At 49.0% G+C, this 17,633-nt stretch overlaps 6 protein-coding genes across 6 annotated transcripts; 2 read left to right on the forward strand and 4 right to left on the reverse strand.

Moving 5' to 3' along the window:
• Window positions 1–315: 315 nt before the first annotated feature.
• Window positions 316–1,657, reverse strand: TGAM01_v204918 (conidiophore development protein hymA; the record flags this gene model as incomplete). The annotated part of the gene is made up of 4 exons (XM_018803626.1): window positions 316–795; window positions 867–1,348; window positions 1,437–1,494; window positions 1,553–1,657. 4 exons carry the CDS (start codon window positions 1,655–1,657, stop codon window positions 316–318), a joined length of 1,125 nt encoding a protein of 374 aa, XP_018663323.1.
• Window positions 1,658–2,249: 592 nt separating this feature from the next.
• TGAM01_v204919 (isoleucyl-tRNA synthetase, cytoplasmic) lies at window positions 2,250–5,674 on the forward strand (the record flags this gene model as incomplete). Its single annotated transcript, XM_018803625.1, has 4 exons — window positions 2,250–2,324; window positions 2,388–2,741; window positions 2,811–4,512; window positions 4,593–5,674. The coding sequence occupies 4 exons, from the start codon at window positions 2,250–2,252 to the stop codon at window positions 5,672–5,674; spliced, it is 3,213 nt and encodes a 1,070-aa protein (XP_018663322.1).
• A 999-nt stretch (window positions 5,675–6,673) lies between these two features.
• TGAM01_v204920 (AMP deaminase) lies at window positions 6,674–9,841 on the reverse strand (the record flags this gene model as incomplete). Its single annotated transcript, XM_024549538.1, has 5 exons — window positions 6,674–6,974; window positions 7,055–8,175; window positions 8,238–9,199; window positions 9,259–9,639; window positions 9,835–9,841. 5 exons carry the CDS (start codon window positions 9,839–9,841, stop codon window positions 6,674–6,676), a joined length of 2,772 nt encoding a protein of 923 aa, XP_024405670.1.
• A 670-nt stretch (window positions 9,842–10,511) lies between these two features.
• Window positions 10,512–11,869, reverse strand: TGAM01_v204921 (hypothetical protein; the record flags this gene model as incomplete). The annotated part of the gene is made up of 5 exons (XM_018803623.1): window positions 10,512–11,072; window positions 11,126–11,469; window positions 11,535–11,551; window positions 11,605–11,630; window positions 11,696–11,869. The coding sequence occupies 5 exons, from the start codon at window positions 11,867–11,869 to the stop codon at window positions 10,512–10,514; spliced, it is 1,122 nt and encodes a 373-aa protein (XP_018663320.1).
• A 629-nt stretch (window positions 11,870–12,498) lies between these two features.
• TGAM01_v204922 (26S proteasome regulatory subunit rpn-8) lies at window positions 12,499–13,682 on the forward strand (the record flags this gene model as incomplete). The annotated part of the gene is made up of 3 exons (XM_018803622.1): window positions 12,499–12,685; window positions 12,771–13,042; window positions 13,113–13,682. The coding sequence occupies 3 exons, from the start codon at window positions 12,499–12,501 to the stop codon at window positions 13,680–13,682; spliced, it is 1,029 nt and encodes a 342-aa protein (XP_018663319.1).
• A 1,269-nt stretch (window positions 13,683–14,951) lies between these two features.
• On the reverse strand, window positions 14,952–16,265 carry TGAM01_v204923 (coproporphyrinogen III oxidase; the record flags this gene model as incomplete). The annotated part of the gene is made up of 2 exons (XM_018803621.1): window positions 14,952–15,971; window positions 16,035–16,265. 2 exons carry the CDS (start codon window positions 16,263–16,265, stop codon window positions 14,952–14,954), a joined length of 1,251 nt encoding a protein of 416 aa, XP_018663318.1.
• Window positions 16,266–17,633: the final 1,368 nt, after the last annotated feature.

The following is a 17,633-nucleotide window of genomic DNA, read 5'->3' on the forward strand; positions in this document are numbered from 1 at the left end:
AACAGCAGCAAGTCATGATCTGTTGCTTGGAACGCTACGGTTTAGATAAAGGGGCCACATGGCGTGTGGAATATATCCAGCGAATTTATTGCCTGCACTCTGAATCAATTTGTAACATTATCTTTCATAATGGCATGCCTTGACATGCAGATGATTTGATGTGGCTCTAAACTCCACGGTATTAATGAACTCCAATACAAAATGAGGACTGAGAGCAGAATTAAAAAAAAAAAAAAGTATGCCAAAGGATGGCCAGCAAGACGCTCAATGACGACACTTCTGACTATGCACGCTCTTTCAACGAATCGAGATGATCTATGATGCGCTAACGGAGCGTTGAGAGACCACAGGGGTCGATGGCATATTACGAATTTGCTTAATCAAAAATTCTCGTTCATCAATGAATTGTTCGTCGTCAGTTCGATCTTCGAGGAAATGCGCCAGGAAGGTCAAGAGCTTCTCGCGGTTCATGAGCAATATCTTTTGAACGGCGATGGATTTATGAGGGTTCGCAACGAACACCTTGAACACGTGGAATCCTTCGTACTGGACCATTTTCCTGTCGTCTCGAAGAAGGTTCATGCATATTTTTAGGTGCTCGCCGCTGTCGACGTACGCCGTCATGACGCTGTAGTTGGACCGGTCCAGCAGGAGTTCGCCAAGGAGTTTGATAGACTGTCGTTTGGTGACATAGCTGTTCGACTGCACCAGGGTATTGTTGTATTTATCAAAGAAGAGGTCGAAGTTGGTGGAGAGATATTTCGGAATCAAGTCTTTGTGCCGCGTTAAGAGCTCCTATTTCACAGTCAGAACATTCTGTTTCAAAGGTATTCTATTCGTATATGTTGTAGCATGGTTTTCCCCACCCGAAAGGTCGTAAACGCATCCGCAGCAACTTCAAAGGAGCTCTTGTTGATCCAGTCGAAAAACCTCCAGAAGACGCCTCGGCCGCTCTGGGGTCGGTTGCGGTCAATTGCGGCGAGTCCCTTGCAGCTGGATCCGGGTTCATCGCCGTCGTCGTACAGGATGATGGCCGCCGCAGCTTCGTTTTTGAGAAGCTCTCGAAGGACCGATCCCGCAGGAGTGGCGCTCTCTTTGTGGTCGTAGGCGCGACAGAGCTCGACTAGGACTTGTGGTCGGTTGCACACCACGTATGATAGGGCGATGGGGTCACTTTTTGGAGCTGCCGCCGCGGGCCGGAAGCGAAACACATAGGAGAAGATGACTTGGGTATCCTTTCGCGATTCAAACGGGAGGCGATAGAGATTGGTAGCGAGGAGGTGGAGCAGGTCCTCGTCTATCAAAGCGGTGACGAGCTGATAGATCTGCTCGGGTGAGCTCTCAGTTTCTTAAGCTAGTGTTAATGCACCCAGATGGCTAGGCTGAGGACAAGTGGGATGGAAGAGAGGGGGTCATCAATTCCAGGGAGCGAGTACCTTGAGTGCCTTGGAGAGCGACCTTCATCTGGTTGAGCACGCGAGCAAGCTCTTCGGCCTGGTCGCGGTCGCGTTAGAAGCAGCGCCTCGGCCGTCGTGGGAATTCTGCTGCGTACCTTGGAGACCCCGTTAGGGCTTTCAAGCTTTAGGATATGCTCTCGGGCTTGCCTAGGGAGATCGGCCGCAGCCCGCGATCTGCCTCTCCCGAACAAGAAAGACATGGTCAAGGTGGTACGGCTGTGAACTGGCGAGGATCTGGTCGTCTCTCTATCTCTATTTGTCTAAACGGTTGCCTCTAGACATAACCCTCCGTCTCACATCGGCCGCCTAAAAGCCCTGCCGGAGGCGCGATTCAAGGTCTGCTTGCTCTGTTTCCAGGGCGCTCCGCCCAAGGTGATAAGCTCAACTGTGAAATAGGGATGTCAACTGAGATGCGTCAGCGCGCCTCTGCTCTGCGTATACGAAGTACAAGCACCGGATTTCGGCCTATCAGGTTGCGTCGAGCACAGTGCACAGTGGTGCTCTATAAGGCTTAGACTCCGCAGCTTACCTTATGCTGCTGTTCTCGTGTTAGTGCTCAGGCTCTATAGCCTCTGGAAGGGCATTTTAGTGACCACCTACCCCACCTACCCTCTGAGGACTAATGAGGGGCTGTTACAAAGCCCCTCCATTTGAACTTTTGACTCACCCGGGCCGAAATTCAAACCTTGTGAGTCTTGGGGTGTTGAATCTTCCTTTCCGCTTGGCAAATTTCGTTTTCTCTTCCTCCTCCATCCACTTTGTTTATTGGCGAGAGAGAGAGACACGAGCACCATGTCTATCGATTTTCCCAAGGAAGAGGAGGTTGTCCTCGAGCGGTGGCGCTCCATCAACGCCTTCCATCGTCAGGTATGCCAATACAGAATTTGTTTTCTGCTGCTTGAAGCACATTGTGACTGACAAATCCTAAAGCTTGAATTGTCTGCTGGTCGCCCACCTTACACATTCTACGATGGCCCTCCATTCGCTACAGGCCTTCCTCATTATGGCCATTTGCTGGCGTCCACCATCAAGGACATCATTCCTCGATATTGGTCCATGAAGGGCTACCACGTCGAGCGAAGATTTGGATGGGATACTCATGGACTCCCTATCGAACACGAGATCGACAAGAAGCTGGGTATCTCTGGCAAAGCGGCTGTGGAGAAACTTGGAATTGCAAAGTACAACGAGGAGTGTCGCGCCATTGTCATGCGCTACGCTGCGGAATGGAGGACTACGATTGAGCGCCTCGGACGCTGGATTGACTTTGACAACGATTACAAGGTCAGAAAATCTTGAAGATCTATCTCTCTGCACCAATCTACGGGGACTTTCACTAACGTACTGTTACAGACTATGGACCCGAAATTCATGGAATCCCTGTGGTGGGTGTTCAAGCAGCTCCACGACAAAGAACAGGTGTATCAGGGTGCCCGAGTTATGCCTTACTCAACGGTGCTGACGACTGCCCTGAGTAACTTCGAAGCCAACCAAAACTACCAAGACGTTACGGATCCAGCGGTCGTCGTATCATTTCCACTGCTGGATGACCCGGACACTCACCTCTTGGCATGGACAACCACTCCCTGGACACTGCCAATGCATCTTGGTCTGGCAGCGCATCCCGACTTCGAATATCTCAAGATCAAGGATGGCAAGTCTGGAAAGACCTACATCATTCTCGAGGGTTTACTCGGAACTTTGTACAAGGACCCCAAGAAGGCCGACTTCAAAAAAATTGGTACCATCAAGGGATCGGAGATGCTTGGGTGGAGATATGAGCCATTGTTTGACCACTTCTATGAAGAATTCAAAGATGTTGGATTCAGAGTCCTGAATGCTACCTACGTCACATCAGACAGCGGTGTGGGAGTCGTTCACCAAGCCCCAGCTTTCGGTGAGGACGATTACAACGTAGCCATAGAGAACGGCATCATCAACGAAAACCGCCCTCCTCCGGATCCGATCAACGAAACTGGACACTTTACTGATCGGGTTCCCGAATTCGCCGGTATGCATGTCAAGGAGGCCGACAAACACATTATCAAGCACCTCAAGAAGACCGGGCGATTGGTCGTCGAGTCTCAGCTTCGCCACTCTTACCCCATGTGCCCCCGTTCTGATACTCCCCTTATCTACAGAGCCGTGCCTTCGTGGTTCATTCGCATTCCAGAAATCATCCCAAGCATGCTTAAGAACATTGAAGACTCCCACTGGGTTCCATCATTTGTCAAGGAGCGTCGATTTGCCAGCTGGATTCAAAATGCCAGAGATTGGAATGTTGGAAGAAACCGATACTGGGGAACTCCCATCCCGCTCTGGGTTTCCGACGATATGGAGGAGCGCGTCTGCGTGGGAAGCATTGAGGAACTCCGAGAGCTCAGTGGCTACACCGGAGATCTGTCCGACATTCACCGAGACAAGATCGACCATATCACTATTCCCAGCAAGAAGGGTAAGGGTACCCTGAAGCGTGTCACAGAGGTCTTTGACTGTTGGTTCGAGTCTGGCAGCATGCCCTATGCCAGTCAACACTATCCTTTTGAGAATGTTGAGAAATTCAAGAACTCGTTCCCTGGTGACTTCATCGCAGAGGGTCTTGATCAGACACGAGGTTGGTTCTATACTCTACTGGTGCTGGGAACACACTTGTTCGGCACTTCGCCTTTCAAGAACTGTGTGGTGAACGGTATCGTTCTGGCAGAAGACGGAAAGAAGATGTCAAAACGATTGAAGAACTACCCAGACCCAGCTCTAGTGATGCAGAAGTTTGGATCGGATGCCCTGCGGCTCTACCTTATCAACTCTCCCGTCGTGCGAGCAGAGCCACTGCGATTCAAGGAGACTGGAGTGCGAGAAGTTGTCCAAAAGGTACTTCTGCCACTTTGGAACAGCTACAAGTTCTTTGAAGGCCAAGTTGCGCTTTTGAAGAAGGTTGAGGGCGTTGACTACATGTGGAACGTTGGATTGGAGACTACAAACACAAACGTGATGGACAAGTGGATTCTGGCCAGCTGCCAAAGTCTGCTACGATTTGTCAACGAGGAGATGAAAGGTATGTGATTTGGACGCTACAAGGCTTATTGCCTCTTAATATTCTCGATATTATAAAGCCAGGACTAACACTCATTAAAGGATACCGACTGTACACTGTGGTCCCTCGACTTCTTGAGCTCATTGATAACACGACCAACTGGTACATCAGATTCAACCGACGCAGGTTGAAGGGAGAGAATGGACTGAATGATACCCTACATGCGCTTAACGCTCTGTTTGATGTCCTCTTCACTCTGTGCAGAGGACTGGCTCCCTTCACCCCGTTCCTGTCCGATACCATCTATCAGAAGCTCCTTCCACATATTCCGAAGGAGTTGCAGGCTGAGGACCCTCGAAGTGTTCATTTCCTACCCTTCCCGGAAGTCAAGGAAGAGCTATTCGACGCTGAAGTTGAGCGACGAGTATCAAGAATGCAGCGGGTCATCGAGCTGGGTCGTGTTTCCCGCGAGCGCAGAACCATTGGTCTCAAGACACCACTTCGAACCTTGGTCGTCATCCACCATGACAACCAGTACCTTGAGGATATTAAGTCACTTGAATCCTACATCACTGAAGAATTGAACGTTCGGGATTTGGTGCTCACATCGGACGAGGCCAAGTACAATGTCCAGTATAGCGTGACCGCTGACTGGCCGGTTCTTGGTAAGAAGCTCAAGAAGGACATGGCTCGAGTCAAGAAAGCCTTACCTACCTTGACTAGTGAGCAAGTCCAAAGCTATCTCATTGACAAGAAGATCCTTGTCGATGGCATTCCCTTGGAGGAAGGTGACCTTGTTGTGCGCAGAAGTGTAAAGGAGGACGAGGCCTCCAAGAAGCTGGAAATCAACACGGACGGCGCATTATTAACCATTTTGGATTCTGAGATATACCCGGAGCTGGCTCAAGAAGGATTGGCCAGAGAGATTGTCAACCGAGTGCAGCGTCTGCGCAAGAAGGCCGGCCTGCAACCCACTGATGATGTCAAAATGGAGTACCAGGTCGTGTCTGACCCTGAGAATCTCGGCCTGGCAGATGTGATGGTGTCACAGACAGCTACTTTTGAGAAGGTTCTTCGACGACCTGTCGAGAAGCGTGAGGAGGGAGCTACAGGCGAGCTCATTGCGGAAGAAGAGCAAGAGATTCAGCAGGCCATTCTGTTGCTTCGTCTTGTAAAACTTTGAAAGAGAGGCTGAGAACTAGAGCTCAATATACTCAAAATTAGAATGAGATTTAAAAGAAATAAACAAATAAATAAATAAGAAAATCTTGCTAAATATACAATTGCACATATTAAACAATTTTTTTTTAAAAAACAAATTAAAAAATTTAAGTCTTGTTATGATTGCACTTTCTTCATTGCTGCCTAATATTTGAAGATGCCTTGTTAGTCTCATAGACGAGAGCAGAGAAAAAACTATTGGGTGAAGAAGACTGGAGAGCATCTAACCAGATAGCAATCTTTTAATCTCAGGAATTCCCGAGCACACTTGTCCTTGGTCACGTCATTATAATCTGCCACGATGCATTTCCCGTATGCCGTCGCCTATTGAGAGTAACGTCTAATTAGTATCAGCCGGCATTGGCAAATTCACAGCGCAACTTTTCTAGACGCACCTCTACAGCGCATTTAGCAACGGCCGTTGAGACTTTCTGGATCGGGCGGCGGGCGGTTTGAGGATTCATGGTAGTTGCTTTTGTAAATAAGTCTCTGAAAGCAATACTGTATCGGAATAAGGAGTTATTTGTGTTGCTTTTGTGCTGCGTGGAACAAGAGCAGTTTGGGTACTGTTGGTTGAGAGTAGAGGTTTTTTGAGCGCCTTGGAGGAGGTACGGCGGTCGTAACAGTGGATGGTGGAAGCTCAACTAGCGCTGTGGGGAAGCTGGTGATGCTGAGATTGTTTATGCGCGCCTATGTATAAGTGGCTTGAAGCTCGTTCAATGTGAGCAATTTAGAACTCTTTGAGAATTGTAATATTTCAAGTGACGTCAAACGGCAATCAGCAACAAGAGACATCATTAACCCCTTTTAAAAAAAATTGTCGCGCGCACACACACACACATACACGAGGAACTTTGAAATGGTGTGCTATTCCAGCACTGTAAGCATTTACTGCATATCCTTTTGCTATTCTTTATGGCTTCATGAATCTATCCTATGCTTGAAACGCTATTGAGTCTTGCTATCCACTTTGAGCTAAATTTCTTGAACTGTTATTACGGTGCTCTCTGGCGAGGATTCCGGGAAACATCATGGGATCGTTCCCAGATACGTGGCTATGTGGCTCCCCAGTATGAGCCTCGATAGATGGCGCATTTTCTGGAATTGCATCCATATGCTCGGCCACTGAATGCGCCACTGAATGCGCCACTGAATGCGTGACTGAAGACATGGGTTTCTTGTTTTCCTGCGCCTCTAGTCCCTGAACGCTTGCTGCCATGCTGTTTGTTACCATTTCATTGAATGCTAGATACCGGGTCAAACTGAATTCTGAGTTAGTATGTACTTACAAGTGAAAGAAGAAGAGGGCAGGAAATTAGAATATGGGATAGCGATTACTTACACGTCTCTCTCCTGCATGAGCGTATGGTATCGAAACTCCTCTCTGCGATCGGGCACATTTGTTTTCACCATCTTGTTTCCCTCTTTGCCAGGCTTTTCAAAATCTCGACCCAGCCACTGCTGCTTGATGGCCTTCTCATAGCCGCTCTGCTTCACCGAATTCTTTGCCAACTCGCACATATCAACGGGGCTCAGCTTGTAAATCTGCGCAGCAACGGCGTATTCTTCTATCAAAGGCTCTTTGGTAAACGCAAATTGCAGCGGATCATCCGTGGATAATGAGACATTGAGGCCTCGTCTGAAATACTGATGGAACGGGTTTCGCTCGTAGGCCAAGAACAAGGCGTTGTTACTTAGCGGCGACATTGCAATACCAATTTGATCCAAATAGAAGATGTATTGTAGCAAAGGAACTTTCCGCAGCAGCAAGCCGTGACTGATACTATGGCAGCACAATGCCGCCACAGCCAAGTGCTCGCTATCGCCTGCTTCTCCGCAATGAGGTCGTAAGACGAACGTGTTGTAGCCGCGACTCTTTCGGAAGTGATTCAAGGAGGTCAAGTTAGCAAATAAGAAATAGATCCAGTAGCTATACGGAGGGTTTTGCTTCGTATCCCAGGCTCTGGGAACCGGAAACTTCCTGAAGAGCCGCCTTTCAGTTTTGCTTTCGTCGTCTACGCTGTCGAAGCCAATGACTCGCTGGAGAAATATGTGTAGCTTGGGATGAGAAGACGGATCTCTTGTGACTTCGAACAGAGGTTGAAACACATTTTTGATGACTTGCTCAAACGTATCCATTAAACCGCTGGCTTTGTAGATGTCGTAGAGGCGAGGGATCTGGACCAGCCAGCGAACGTTGTGGGAAAAGAGCTTGTTATCCACGACCCATGCTGCGAGCTTATCCCATTCGTCTATAGACTTGCCGTAGATGGATATGCGCCACTCCACCATCTGATATTTGCTGGACTCCAAGTCAGAGATGACTTCTTTGGTAATCTCAGCCAAGTAGCGTCCATGGATGAAATTGTCCGTCTTAAGAAATATTGTCCTGAGGCGCGACTCGCCGATAGGGTTGTATTTGAGATTGAATTTATCGAAACGATGGAATGAGTCGGTATGCGCCTGTTTGGTTAGCTTTCTGTTGTGCTAAGGAGTCTGCGTGGGTTACATGAGCCGCAACTTACATGCATGTCAAGCGTGTCTATACTCAAATCATACGCTGTTAGATTGATACTGGCAAATACCTCTGCCAAAGTGAGATGCTTTCCATCTCTGAAGAGCACAACCTCGTTTGGGTATTTCTTCATTTTGCTCTTAATAAATCGCAAGAGATGCTTCTGGTTCATACAAGCAGAATGGTGAACGTGTGTATCCACCTTTCTAACGTTGTAGAAGTCTCGATGTGGTACCTTTTTGCTGTCCGCAGTCTCTTGGTATTCATTAAGGAGAACATATAGATTGAATTTTCCTTCCAAATACTGAAGCCGGCGGAAAGCAAAGCTTTTGCTTGGACCATCAGACGAAACTGCGAGAATTTCTTCCAAGTCCATATAGAATTCTCTGATGGTAGGTACTCTTATAGCAGGGGTTTTGCTGGTCGAATTGTCAAAAACCTGATAAATGCCTTCGCTGTCGAGCTCAAAAGTCATGTCGCCACTTTCTGGCAAGGGTAGCAAATCTTCCAAGCAGAAGTCATCTCCAATATCTTGGCCGGGCTTTCTCTTCCGAGTTGGCCTTTTTCGTTCCTGAGCATTGGCAGAAGAGCCTACGCCGTGCTTCCCAGTCTCGTCAGTGCCATGGCCATGACCATGACTTTGAATCCATGCAGGATCGGGAGGAGGCGGATAGATGTCCCAGTTAGGATGATCTCTAGGGTTGTCATTTGACCCCTGACCCGAAAGAGCGATGTACTTGCGTCTCACGTCAAGTATTCTATGTATTTGCTTGGCAATCGCACTGAGCTCAGCTGTTATGTGAGGCTCAGTATCAAATAGACCATTCCCTGGCAAGCCAACAGAAGGCTCGTTGGCAAGTCTTGCATCGTTGAAGGCCTGGCTGGTGGGGTCACTGGGCTTAAGATACGGCGCATTAGACGGGCCTGTTGACCCAAAGAGACTGGCAGGGGTGTCTACGATTTCTGGCTTGTCTAGCACTTTAGTTAGCAATCCGCTTTTGGTATATATCGCAGGCGGATTGACTAATCACCATCAGTATCGAGGACTAGGGAATCGAGCCCGTACTCAGTGGCCGGGTATGAGCCAGAAGGAATTTGTGGACTTCCAAAGGGAGTTGACTGCGGCCAGGGAGAATTTCCACTCCGCGTATCAATCTTGCTCCTCTGGTAGAATAACTTTGCATCCGTTTGGGTCATCTGCAGCTCTGCAACTGGATCATAAAAGGTCGTGCGCTCTGGGAGGTCGCGCAGCAGCATTCCATCTTGGAGAATTTCTTCGTGGTTCGCGAGTGGTTCTGAATGCTCTTCAGGATCGATCAAGCCGGTAGTAGCCGGGCTCTGTATGGCTTCGTCGTCGCCTTCATCCCTAGTACGTACTGGGAGTGACATGCTGCCACTGTATAATGCGTGGTCTAAAGGAGAGAGATTAGGAACAGCGGTTACTGGAGTTTAATCAAGCAAAGCGAGGACCATCAATCGTCGAAATAAGAGGGGAAAAGATCTGATGCGACGCCGCTTTGTTAGGTGGGATAAGAATACAGCCTAATGGATTGAGTCCAGCCAAGCTCGCCAGACATTCCAAGCGCACATCCCTGGTAATTACTTACCAGTCATGGCTTCGGTGTATTATCATAGTACATAAACTCTCCAGCAATGGTGGGAGAATCAGAATGCCCAGAGAGGCGCAATCAGAATCAAGAGTCCGATACTGATTAGTTTAAGGTTACACGGAAAGGATTAGAGCGAGGAACCGCAGCATGGTATTTTCAGGCACAAACAAAACAACTAGCTGGGTTAAACCTATTCTGGACATTAGACCGTGCAGATTGGGTCTAGCGCATCTTTGCTCGCGTTAAGCATGAGATGGGCGACAGGCCATGGCTTGCAGGATGTACTCCAACAGTGCACTTCTTTGCAAGCAATGGTAGTTTTAATTGGTCTCGGAATTGGGTAGATTGAGATACTGAATAACTTTGTTGAAATATGAGTTCGTGTTTAGTATCGATAAAGATAATGTGAGAGTTGCCTGCGCTGATCAGAAGTGTAAATGCGCTTTGTACTAATTCGTAGTCATTTGTAATACTGTAGGTTGACTCGTCGGTGCTGCAGAGCTCATAATAGGCCAATTGTATGTTCTATTTGTATAGGCTCGCTCTAAGATGCCATTCCAAAATCCTTGGTATCAGCTCTTTCGCCTATATACCATCTCTTGTGTCTAGACGAGATATGCACGATGTACACTCAAAAGACTCAACTCAACAGTAAGCAAATTTAATAGCCAATGTCAAACTTTTTTCTTGTCCTCAACCACGGCAGGCTTTAGGGTAGGCTTTGGGGCCACGCTGTAGATACCTGCGGCTCCAAAAACCACAATTGCGCTAAGTAAGGTATTGACTGAGAGGGTATTGCCAAAGAGCCAAATACTTAGCAGAAGGCTTATGAGTTTTCGAATGCTTAGTATAATTGTAACAGTGAGCGCCGATGCGTTTGCCGCCAGGAGATTTACGCCACGAATACAGGCATACTGAGTCAACACGTTGACTGCCAGATATGCTAGCTGAGATGGAACTCGTGTAAGTGGCAGTGATGAAGCGAATGGTATGTTGAGCTCAAGAGGAGTGCTTTTGCTGAGCTCGACTAAGTTGCGTCGCATGGAGGGCATAAAGGGCAAAAAGAGAGGCAGCGCCAAGATATGGGCATAAAAGAGGTTTTCTTTCCACTGTGGCCCATACTTGCGATATGTTGCTTCAGTATACAGGCCCATAACAGACGAGAGAACTTGAGCTACAAAGATAATCAAGAATCCGACGTTGAAGACTGGCTCAGCACTGCCTTCGCTCGTTTTCTGCTTGATTGGTTAGGACGAGCAAAGAATATAGTGGTTATCTAAGTGTTCACCTTGTCCTTGGAATCTGACCAGGCGGCCAGACTGACGCCGATACTTAGCAGAAAGACTGCAAACACCTGGATGCGTGAATATGTCTTTCCGCAAAAATAGCCCGCAGCCATAGTTGTTATGCTACCTCCTGATCGCAAGATGATATGAACCGGCACGGATATGTTGTAGCTAAATGCATGGTTGTTCAACACGTTAATGGTGAAGAACAGCAGGATGTTAACGAGCCATCGGCGAAGCGGGACGACATTGGGCGCAAAGAAGAACGGTGGACGCGTTTTATCGAATTGCGCTACATAGCCAGTGATGGCGATGAACAGAAATTGAACAAAGGTTATAAGCGTTCCTATGTGGCGTGAATAAGTATATGCGCGTGATCAGTCTTGTATGGAACCGGGCGTGTAGTTATACCGTTCGTGGGCTCGAAGCTGTACAGATTAGACTTTGGAACTCCCAACAGGCGTAGGTTGAAGAGGCTTACTTGATGATTGCTTCTAGGGCGTATACCTACGGACCAGAAAGTCAACTCGCCGGACAAGAGGCAGATTTGGCTATCGAGATGCAGCACATACATTGGAGCAGCATCCGCCGAAGATCAGCACCGTCATTACCGTCGTAGCAAACAAAGTCGAGCCGCTATCCACGGCGAAATGGCGGACAACATTTGCCAAGGTGGGTGATGGTGATGCCTTGCTGGATGTCGACTGAGCACCCTTGGCCGGTGTCAGTTTCGGTAGAGGTTCCATTACGGCTCCAATGGCGAAGTGCAGGTCATATCGTGTCGAGGAACTGAGTGTCGTGGACAGGTAATCAATTGCCAGGTATAAATTCTGGAGATGGTGCTTTGCACCTATTGGTGTTAGCCTAGCTACCAGGGATTAACAATGAGTAATTCTTACTAAACCAACCAAAACGATACCAAGAGATATACAATTTGTAATATTTTGATACAGAGTAATATAAATCATGTATTATATATTATGTATTTTTCAAGTATTCTATCAATTATCTCTGTTTATAAAGTAATTCTTAGAGTTTAAAGAATTAATTCATGTCTATTACTGTAAATGTTCCTGGCCCTTTCCAGCTTAGCGCGCTTAGGTAGCTTGGTGGAGGGGTACGACCAGCATGACGGAGTGTGCTGCGACGTAAGTCGGATAGGTACCTAATTGCTTCTTTGGCGATTCTAAACCACCACAAACACCGACGATACCAGCCACAACCTCCAAACCAATCGGCGTCGTTTTCGAGAGTTGCCGCTGACTACAAACCATCGCCGCTTTTTTCAACCACTGCGACCTTTTTCGCTCTCTCAGGCGCTGAACCCTTCAATCCGCTGCTTCAAAAGGTCCAGTTCCTCCTACCATCAGCTACAATGCCTACAACCACCGCAGAAACACTCTCGCTTGTCACGAGAAACGTCTCCGTCGCTCCGCTAGTCCTCCTCTCCGCGGTCGATCATTACAACCGAACAGTCCAGAACAAGACCAAGAGGCGGGTTGTCGGTGTTCTTCTGGGCCAGAACGATGGAAAGAACGTGAGAGTGTCAAACAGTTTTGCAGGTACGTCGTAGACTGCGCAAGGAATCTGAAGAGATGATCCAACCTAGAGAGGCCACGCTTTCTAATAGCTTACTTGATCATTCAGTCCCTTTCGAGGAAGATGAAAAGGACCCTTCAGTGTGGTTTTTGGACCACAACTACGTCGAGTCGATGAATGACATGTTCAAGAAAGTGAATGCGCGCGAGAAGCTGGTCGGTTGGTACCACACTGGACCCAAGCTTCGTGCTTCTGATCTTGAGATCAACGAGCTCTTCAAACGATATACACCCAACCCCCTACTAGTCATCATTGATGTTCAGCCCAAGGAATCCGGCGTCCCTACTGACGCGTATTTTGCGGTCGAGGAAATCAAGGATGTAAGTCGTTCATATTCCAGCATCTTGAGCAAAGAAACCCAAGCTGACCCTTCCCGTCCCCTCTATATAGGATGGCACCACCACTTCTCGAACATTTGTCCACACACCTTCGATTATCGAGGCCGAAGAGGCTGAGGAGATTGGTGTCGAGCACCTACTAAGAGATATCCGCGACGTTGCCGTGGGCACCCTGTCCACTCGCGTGACCAACCAGCTCCAGTCTCTTCAAGGACTGCACCTCCGGTTACGAGACATCGGAGCCTACCTCCAAAAAGTCCTCGACGGCCAACTCCCGGTCAACCATGCGATCCTCGGGAACCTTCAGGACGTCTTCAACCTGCTCCCCAACCTATCCACACCCGATGACGATAGCAAATTGGGCAGCCACGAACTATCACATGCAATGAGCATCAAGACCAACGACCAGCTGATGGCCATCTATCTGAGCAGTCTGATACGTGCCATTACGGCATTCCACGACCTAATAGAAAACAAGATCCAAAACCGACAGCAACAAGACGAGAAGGAGACTAAGAAGGAGGAGTCTAATACCAAAGATGAGAAGAAGGATGGCGCCACCGCAGCCGCGAACGGAGAGGCCAAGGAAGGCGGTGAGAAAGAAAAGCCCAAGAAGAAATAATAAAAGGGATAGCAAGCATAGGGCCGCCTCATAATCAGGACGAAGGCGTATGAGTGCTTAGAGTAATCAAGTCAAATAGTGGCTTCTATATGGGGTGGATAACGAACCGCTAGGCAAAAAAATCCAACTGAAATAGATATTCTGCATTTCCATCTGCATCCTAGCCGTCTTAGCCGTGTTAGGGGAGGTACTAGAGACCTCCGATGATGGCAGCCAGCTCTTCTTTTGTTATATATCTATCCTCAACATGGTCTCTCGGAGCTCCTCTCCATTTCTCGGCCAGCAAGCACGCGAGAAGGTGCTTACAACAAGGGAAATCCTCCTGCAAACCCAGTCGAGCGTCCATCCCCAGGCAGCCAAACCCTCCAGATGTTATATTAGACTCTTGTAGCTGCTTAGTAATGCTCGTTACATCGTAGTTTGAATATGCGTCCAGGGCGAAGCCACTACAATTGCAGCTCCACGCATCAAGATGCACTGCATATGATTTCGACGCCTGCGGAATGTGGCGCCGCCTGCCCCGGGATGTAGTCGAAGCAGCAGATTGGACACTGTACATGCATATCTGATCTTTGCTGAAGCTCGTTGCTTCTTCTGTAAGCTGATCTTGTACAGGCTCGGTTTCACCATCTTGAGGTACGTGACTTGCGTGAGAAGTCGCAGCTTGCGTCGGGTTGGCTACTATGAGACGAGTTGCCAGTCCGCGATCCAGCAGGTCCAGAGCCGGCAAAAGAAGACTTGGAAAAATGACATGGAGAGTGAGTAGCTGTTGGCGCCAATTGGAATCATCGCTTGGAGGCGATGACGGAATAAGGGCCGTGTACAGCTGGTGATGAGATGGGAGACGATTTCTGTTCATCTTTTGGGTGGCGTCTTTGAGTATGACGGCTCCTTGCCGAGAGGTGTTATGCGCGGCATCGGTAAAGGGATTTTGATAGCATGTGAGTATAGATGCTCGTTGTTAAGAATGCGAGAATGGTAGTAGAATGGCGGCGATTGAATGTATGAGATTTGGTATACTAAGCTTAGGTAGATCCAGTTAAGGTGCACATTAACCCATTTTGGGAACTGATGGATCAGAAATTCGCGAATAACATTGCTATTCACGGCCAACCCAACTGCGTCCATATGCTTGGATAAATCTCATCATTATGGCTACAGGATAGATAACAAATGCCTTTTTTATTTATCTATTTCCTCTATACCATACAAAGTATATACTAGTACCTATACCCTACGCAATTACAGAAAAGAGTCGTACCATTTATTTCAAACCCACTCCTTGGGCTCCTTCAAAACGTCTACTAACCTCTGCTCTCGGCTTTTGGGCTCTGGCTCATACATGTATTTCCAGCTTGCCGTCAACGGCAGGCTCACGAGAATGCTCTCCACTCGTGATCCAGGCGTGTTCAAACCAAAGGCGGTTCCTCGGTCGTGGACCAGGTTGAACTCAACATACTTGCCCCTGCGAATCTGCTGCCACATCTTCTCCTTTTCATCAAAGGGCATGTCCTTTCGCTTCTCCAAGATGGGGACGTACGACGGCAGGAAAGACTTTAAGCAGTCCTGGATGAAGGCAAAAGTGTTTTCTTGGTCACGCTCACTCTCATCCAGGTCATCGAAGAAGATACCACCTATGCCTCGGCACTCGCCGCGGTGTTTGTTGTAAAAGTACTTGTCACACCACTTCTTGAATCGAGGATAGTAAGTCTTGTCGTGGTTGTCGCAGGCGGCCTTGATCGTCTTGTGGAAGTGGATGGCATCCTCGTCAAAGAGATATGAAGGCGTCAAGTCGCTGCCGCCGCCAAACCACCAGGCCTGAGATGAGCCATCGGGATTGGCCGTCTCAAAATATCGGTAATTCAGGTGCACGGTGGGGGCCATGGGGTTAGACGGGTGAAGCACCATGCTCAGGCCAGCGGCAAAGAACTCCAAAGACTCGACGTTGGGATCGAGATTCTTGTGGTTTTCTCGCATCTTTGCAATGGCTGGCTTGGGCAGCGACCCGTAAACGACGCTGACATTGACACCGGCCTTTTCGAAGATGTTGCCCTCCTGCAGCACGCAGGTTATGCCGCCGCCGCCATTTGGCCGTGTCCACTCGTCCTTGCGAAACTTCTTTCCGTCGATGCGCTCGAGTTCTTTGACAATGATTTGTTGCTGCTCTTTGATGAACTTCTCCATCCGCAGGCGCATCGGAGATTCGTCGGTGATGCTGGCCTCCCTCTTCTTCTGCTCATCTTTCTCGGCAAGCGATGAGACATCCAGCTTCGCAGACTCTGCCGTTGACTAGGAGCAAAAGAGACATGTCAGTCGAAAGAAGCTTTGGCTCTCCCATTAGTTAAAACTCACCAAGCTGTAAGCCAAGGGAGCAGTGATGCCAATAGCGGCTGCTGCAAGCCAAATGGCGACCGTGGAAGATGAGGAAGAAGCTCCAAAGCTGGCGGGAGACCGCCGAGCGCCTGAAGATGAGGAAGCCCATCTATTGAGAGCCAATTGGCTTCTCAAAGGCCGTGCTGAGCGCAGGCGGGCTTGCGAGACCACGCGCTGAACATGGCGAGAAGCCGCCGCGGGCGAAGCCATGGCGGGGTGAAGATGGCAATGGAGAGATGAGACGAGAGCGGCTGAGGAAGACGGAACGGACAGAGACGAGGTGGGCGCAGCTCGGTTTTAATAGCAACACGCAGGCGCGGTGAGAGAGTAAGCCGGAGAAGAGATTTTTGGAGATTTTCTTCTTTCCCGTCGTCTCGTCTTTGTCGTCCAATTCAATTGGACAATTGGCCCATCCACTGATCGAGCCACCGACTTCCCGGTGGCGTGTTCAGTAGTTGATATCTTCCCACATAGTAGGCCATGCCTGGCTAACGCTGATGGTTGTCGGCACAAGCTCGGCTCGGGATTCGACGTGGCGGTCGCAGCATCGTAGAGGGGGGACATTGATAGCGCTGTGGGTAGCGTAGCGGTAACGGACCTGTAGCGTCGTGAGAGGTCGGTAGCTATGCCGTGAGAATGCGCAAAGTGGCTTGTGCGCTATGAAGTCATTGTTGTTTTGGTCCTCGTCCATCCCTAGGCACAAACCGAAATGTCGATGTCTATCTTATCAGCTTTTACGATAAGATGAGACTTCACAAGATTCTAATTATTGGAAGCATATAAAAATCTATTCAAGTGCCAGTAATGGCATCCATCTCAACGGGATTACTAGCAGCTTACGAGCACTCCGTTTAGAGAAGCAGAGTTAATAGGCATTCTAGCATTATATAAGAATGCAGCACTTAATAAGCTATAAGAGAGATTCCACCTTATGTATTACTACTACTCATTTAATAGAGCGCAGCCGGATTTCGGATGCTCTCATTCCCCCTTGCAGATGAAAGCGAATACGGCACGGCCGGTCAGCCTTACAAGTCACTGCCTGAGGTACGGGGCAGTAGCTCAGCTGCGAGAGCGCTATCAGCTCCCTTGGGGCGGTACCCGGTACCAGTGACAGCGGCAGCTTGCACGGCAGCATTCCGGGGTACAAGGGACTTGCTATGCAGAACGACTGGCAGAGCGACTGACTCTGCTTCCCTGTGATGTTGATTGCTGAGCACAGCACCAAGGATCCGGACAAGCTGATCATGTGGTCTCTAAGCACCCGGCCACACGCGGGTACCTGCCCCGGGGGGGCCCGTGTTATGCATGTACAGCGGCTGAACCCCCCCTTTTCTCCTGCTGCTTTGCACGCAGCCGTACCGCGCCTGTACCGCAGTACTATCGCCGCAAGTCTCGGGCTGGTGATTCACACACCGCATTCCCACATCAAGCTGGCGCCACCGCCCCGCGCCACCCAATGCGCGCTGCTGATGGCGAGCGTCACTGCCTAACGCTCGCTGCAGTGTTCGACGCTGTTCTGCCTACCGCCCTCTTGCGTGTGTCATCAGTCATCAGCCGCCCCCGGAAGTCACTGGG

This window comes from Trichoderma gamsii (genome assembly GCF_001481775.2).
Source record: "Trichoderma gamsii strain T6085 chromosome Unknown Scaffold_15.2, whole genome shotgun sequence".
NCBI classification, from domain to species: Eukaryota; Fungi; Ascomycota; class Sordariomycetes; order Hypocreales; family Hypocreaceae; genus Trichoderma; species Trichoderma gamsii.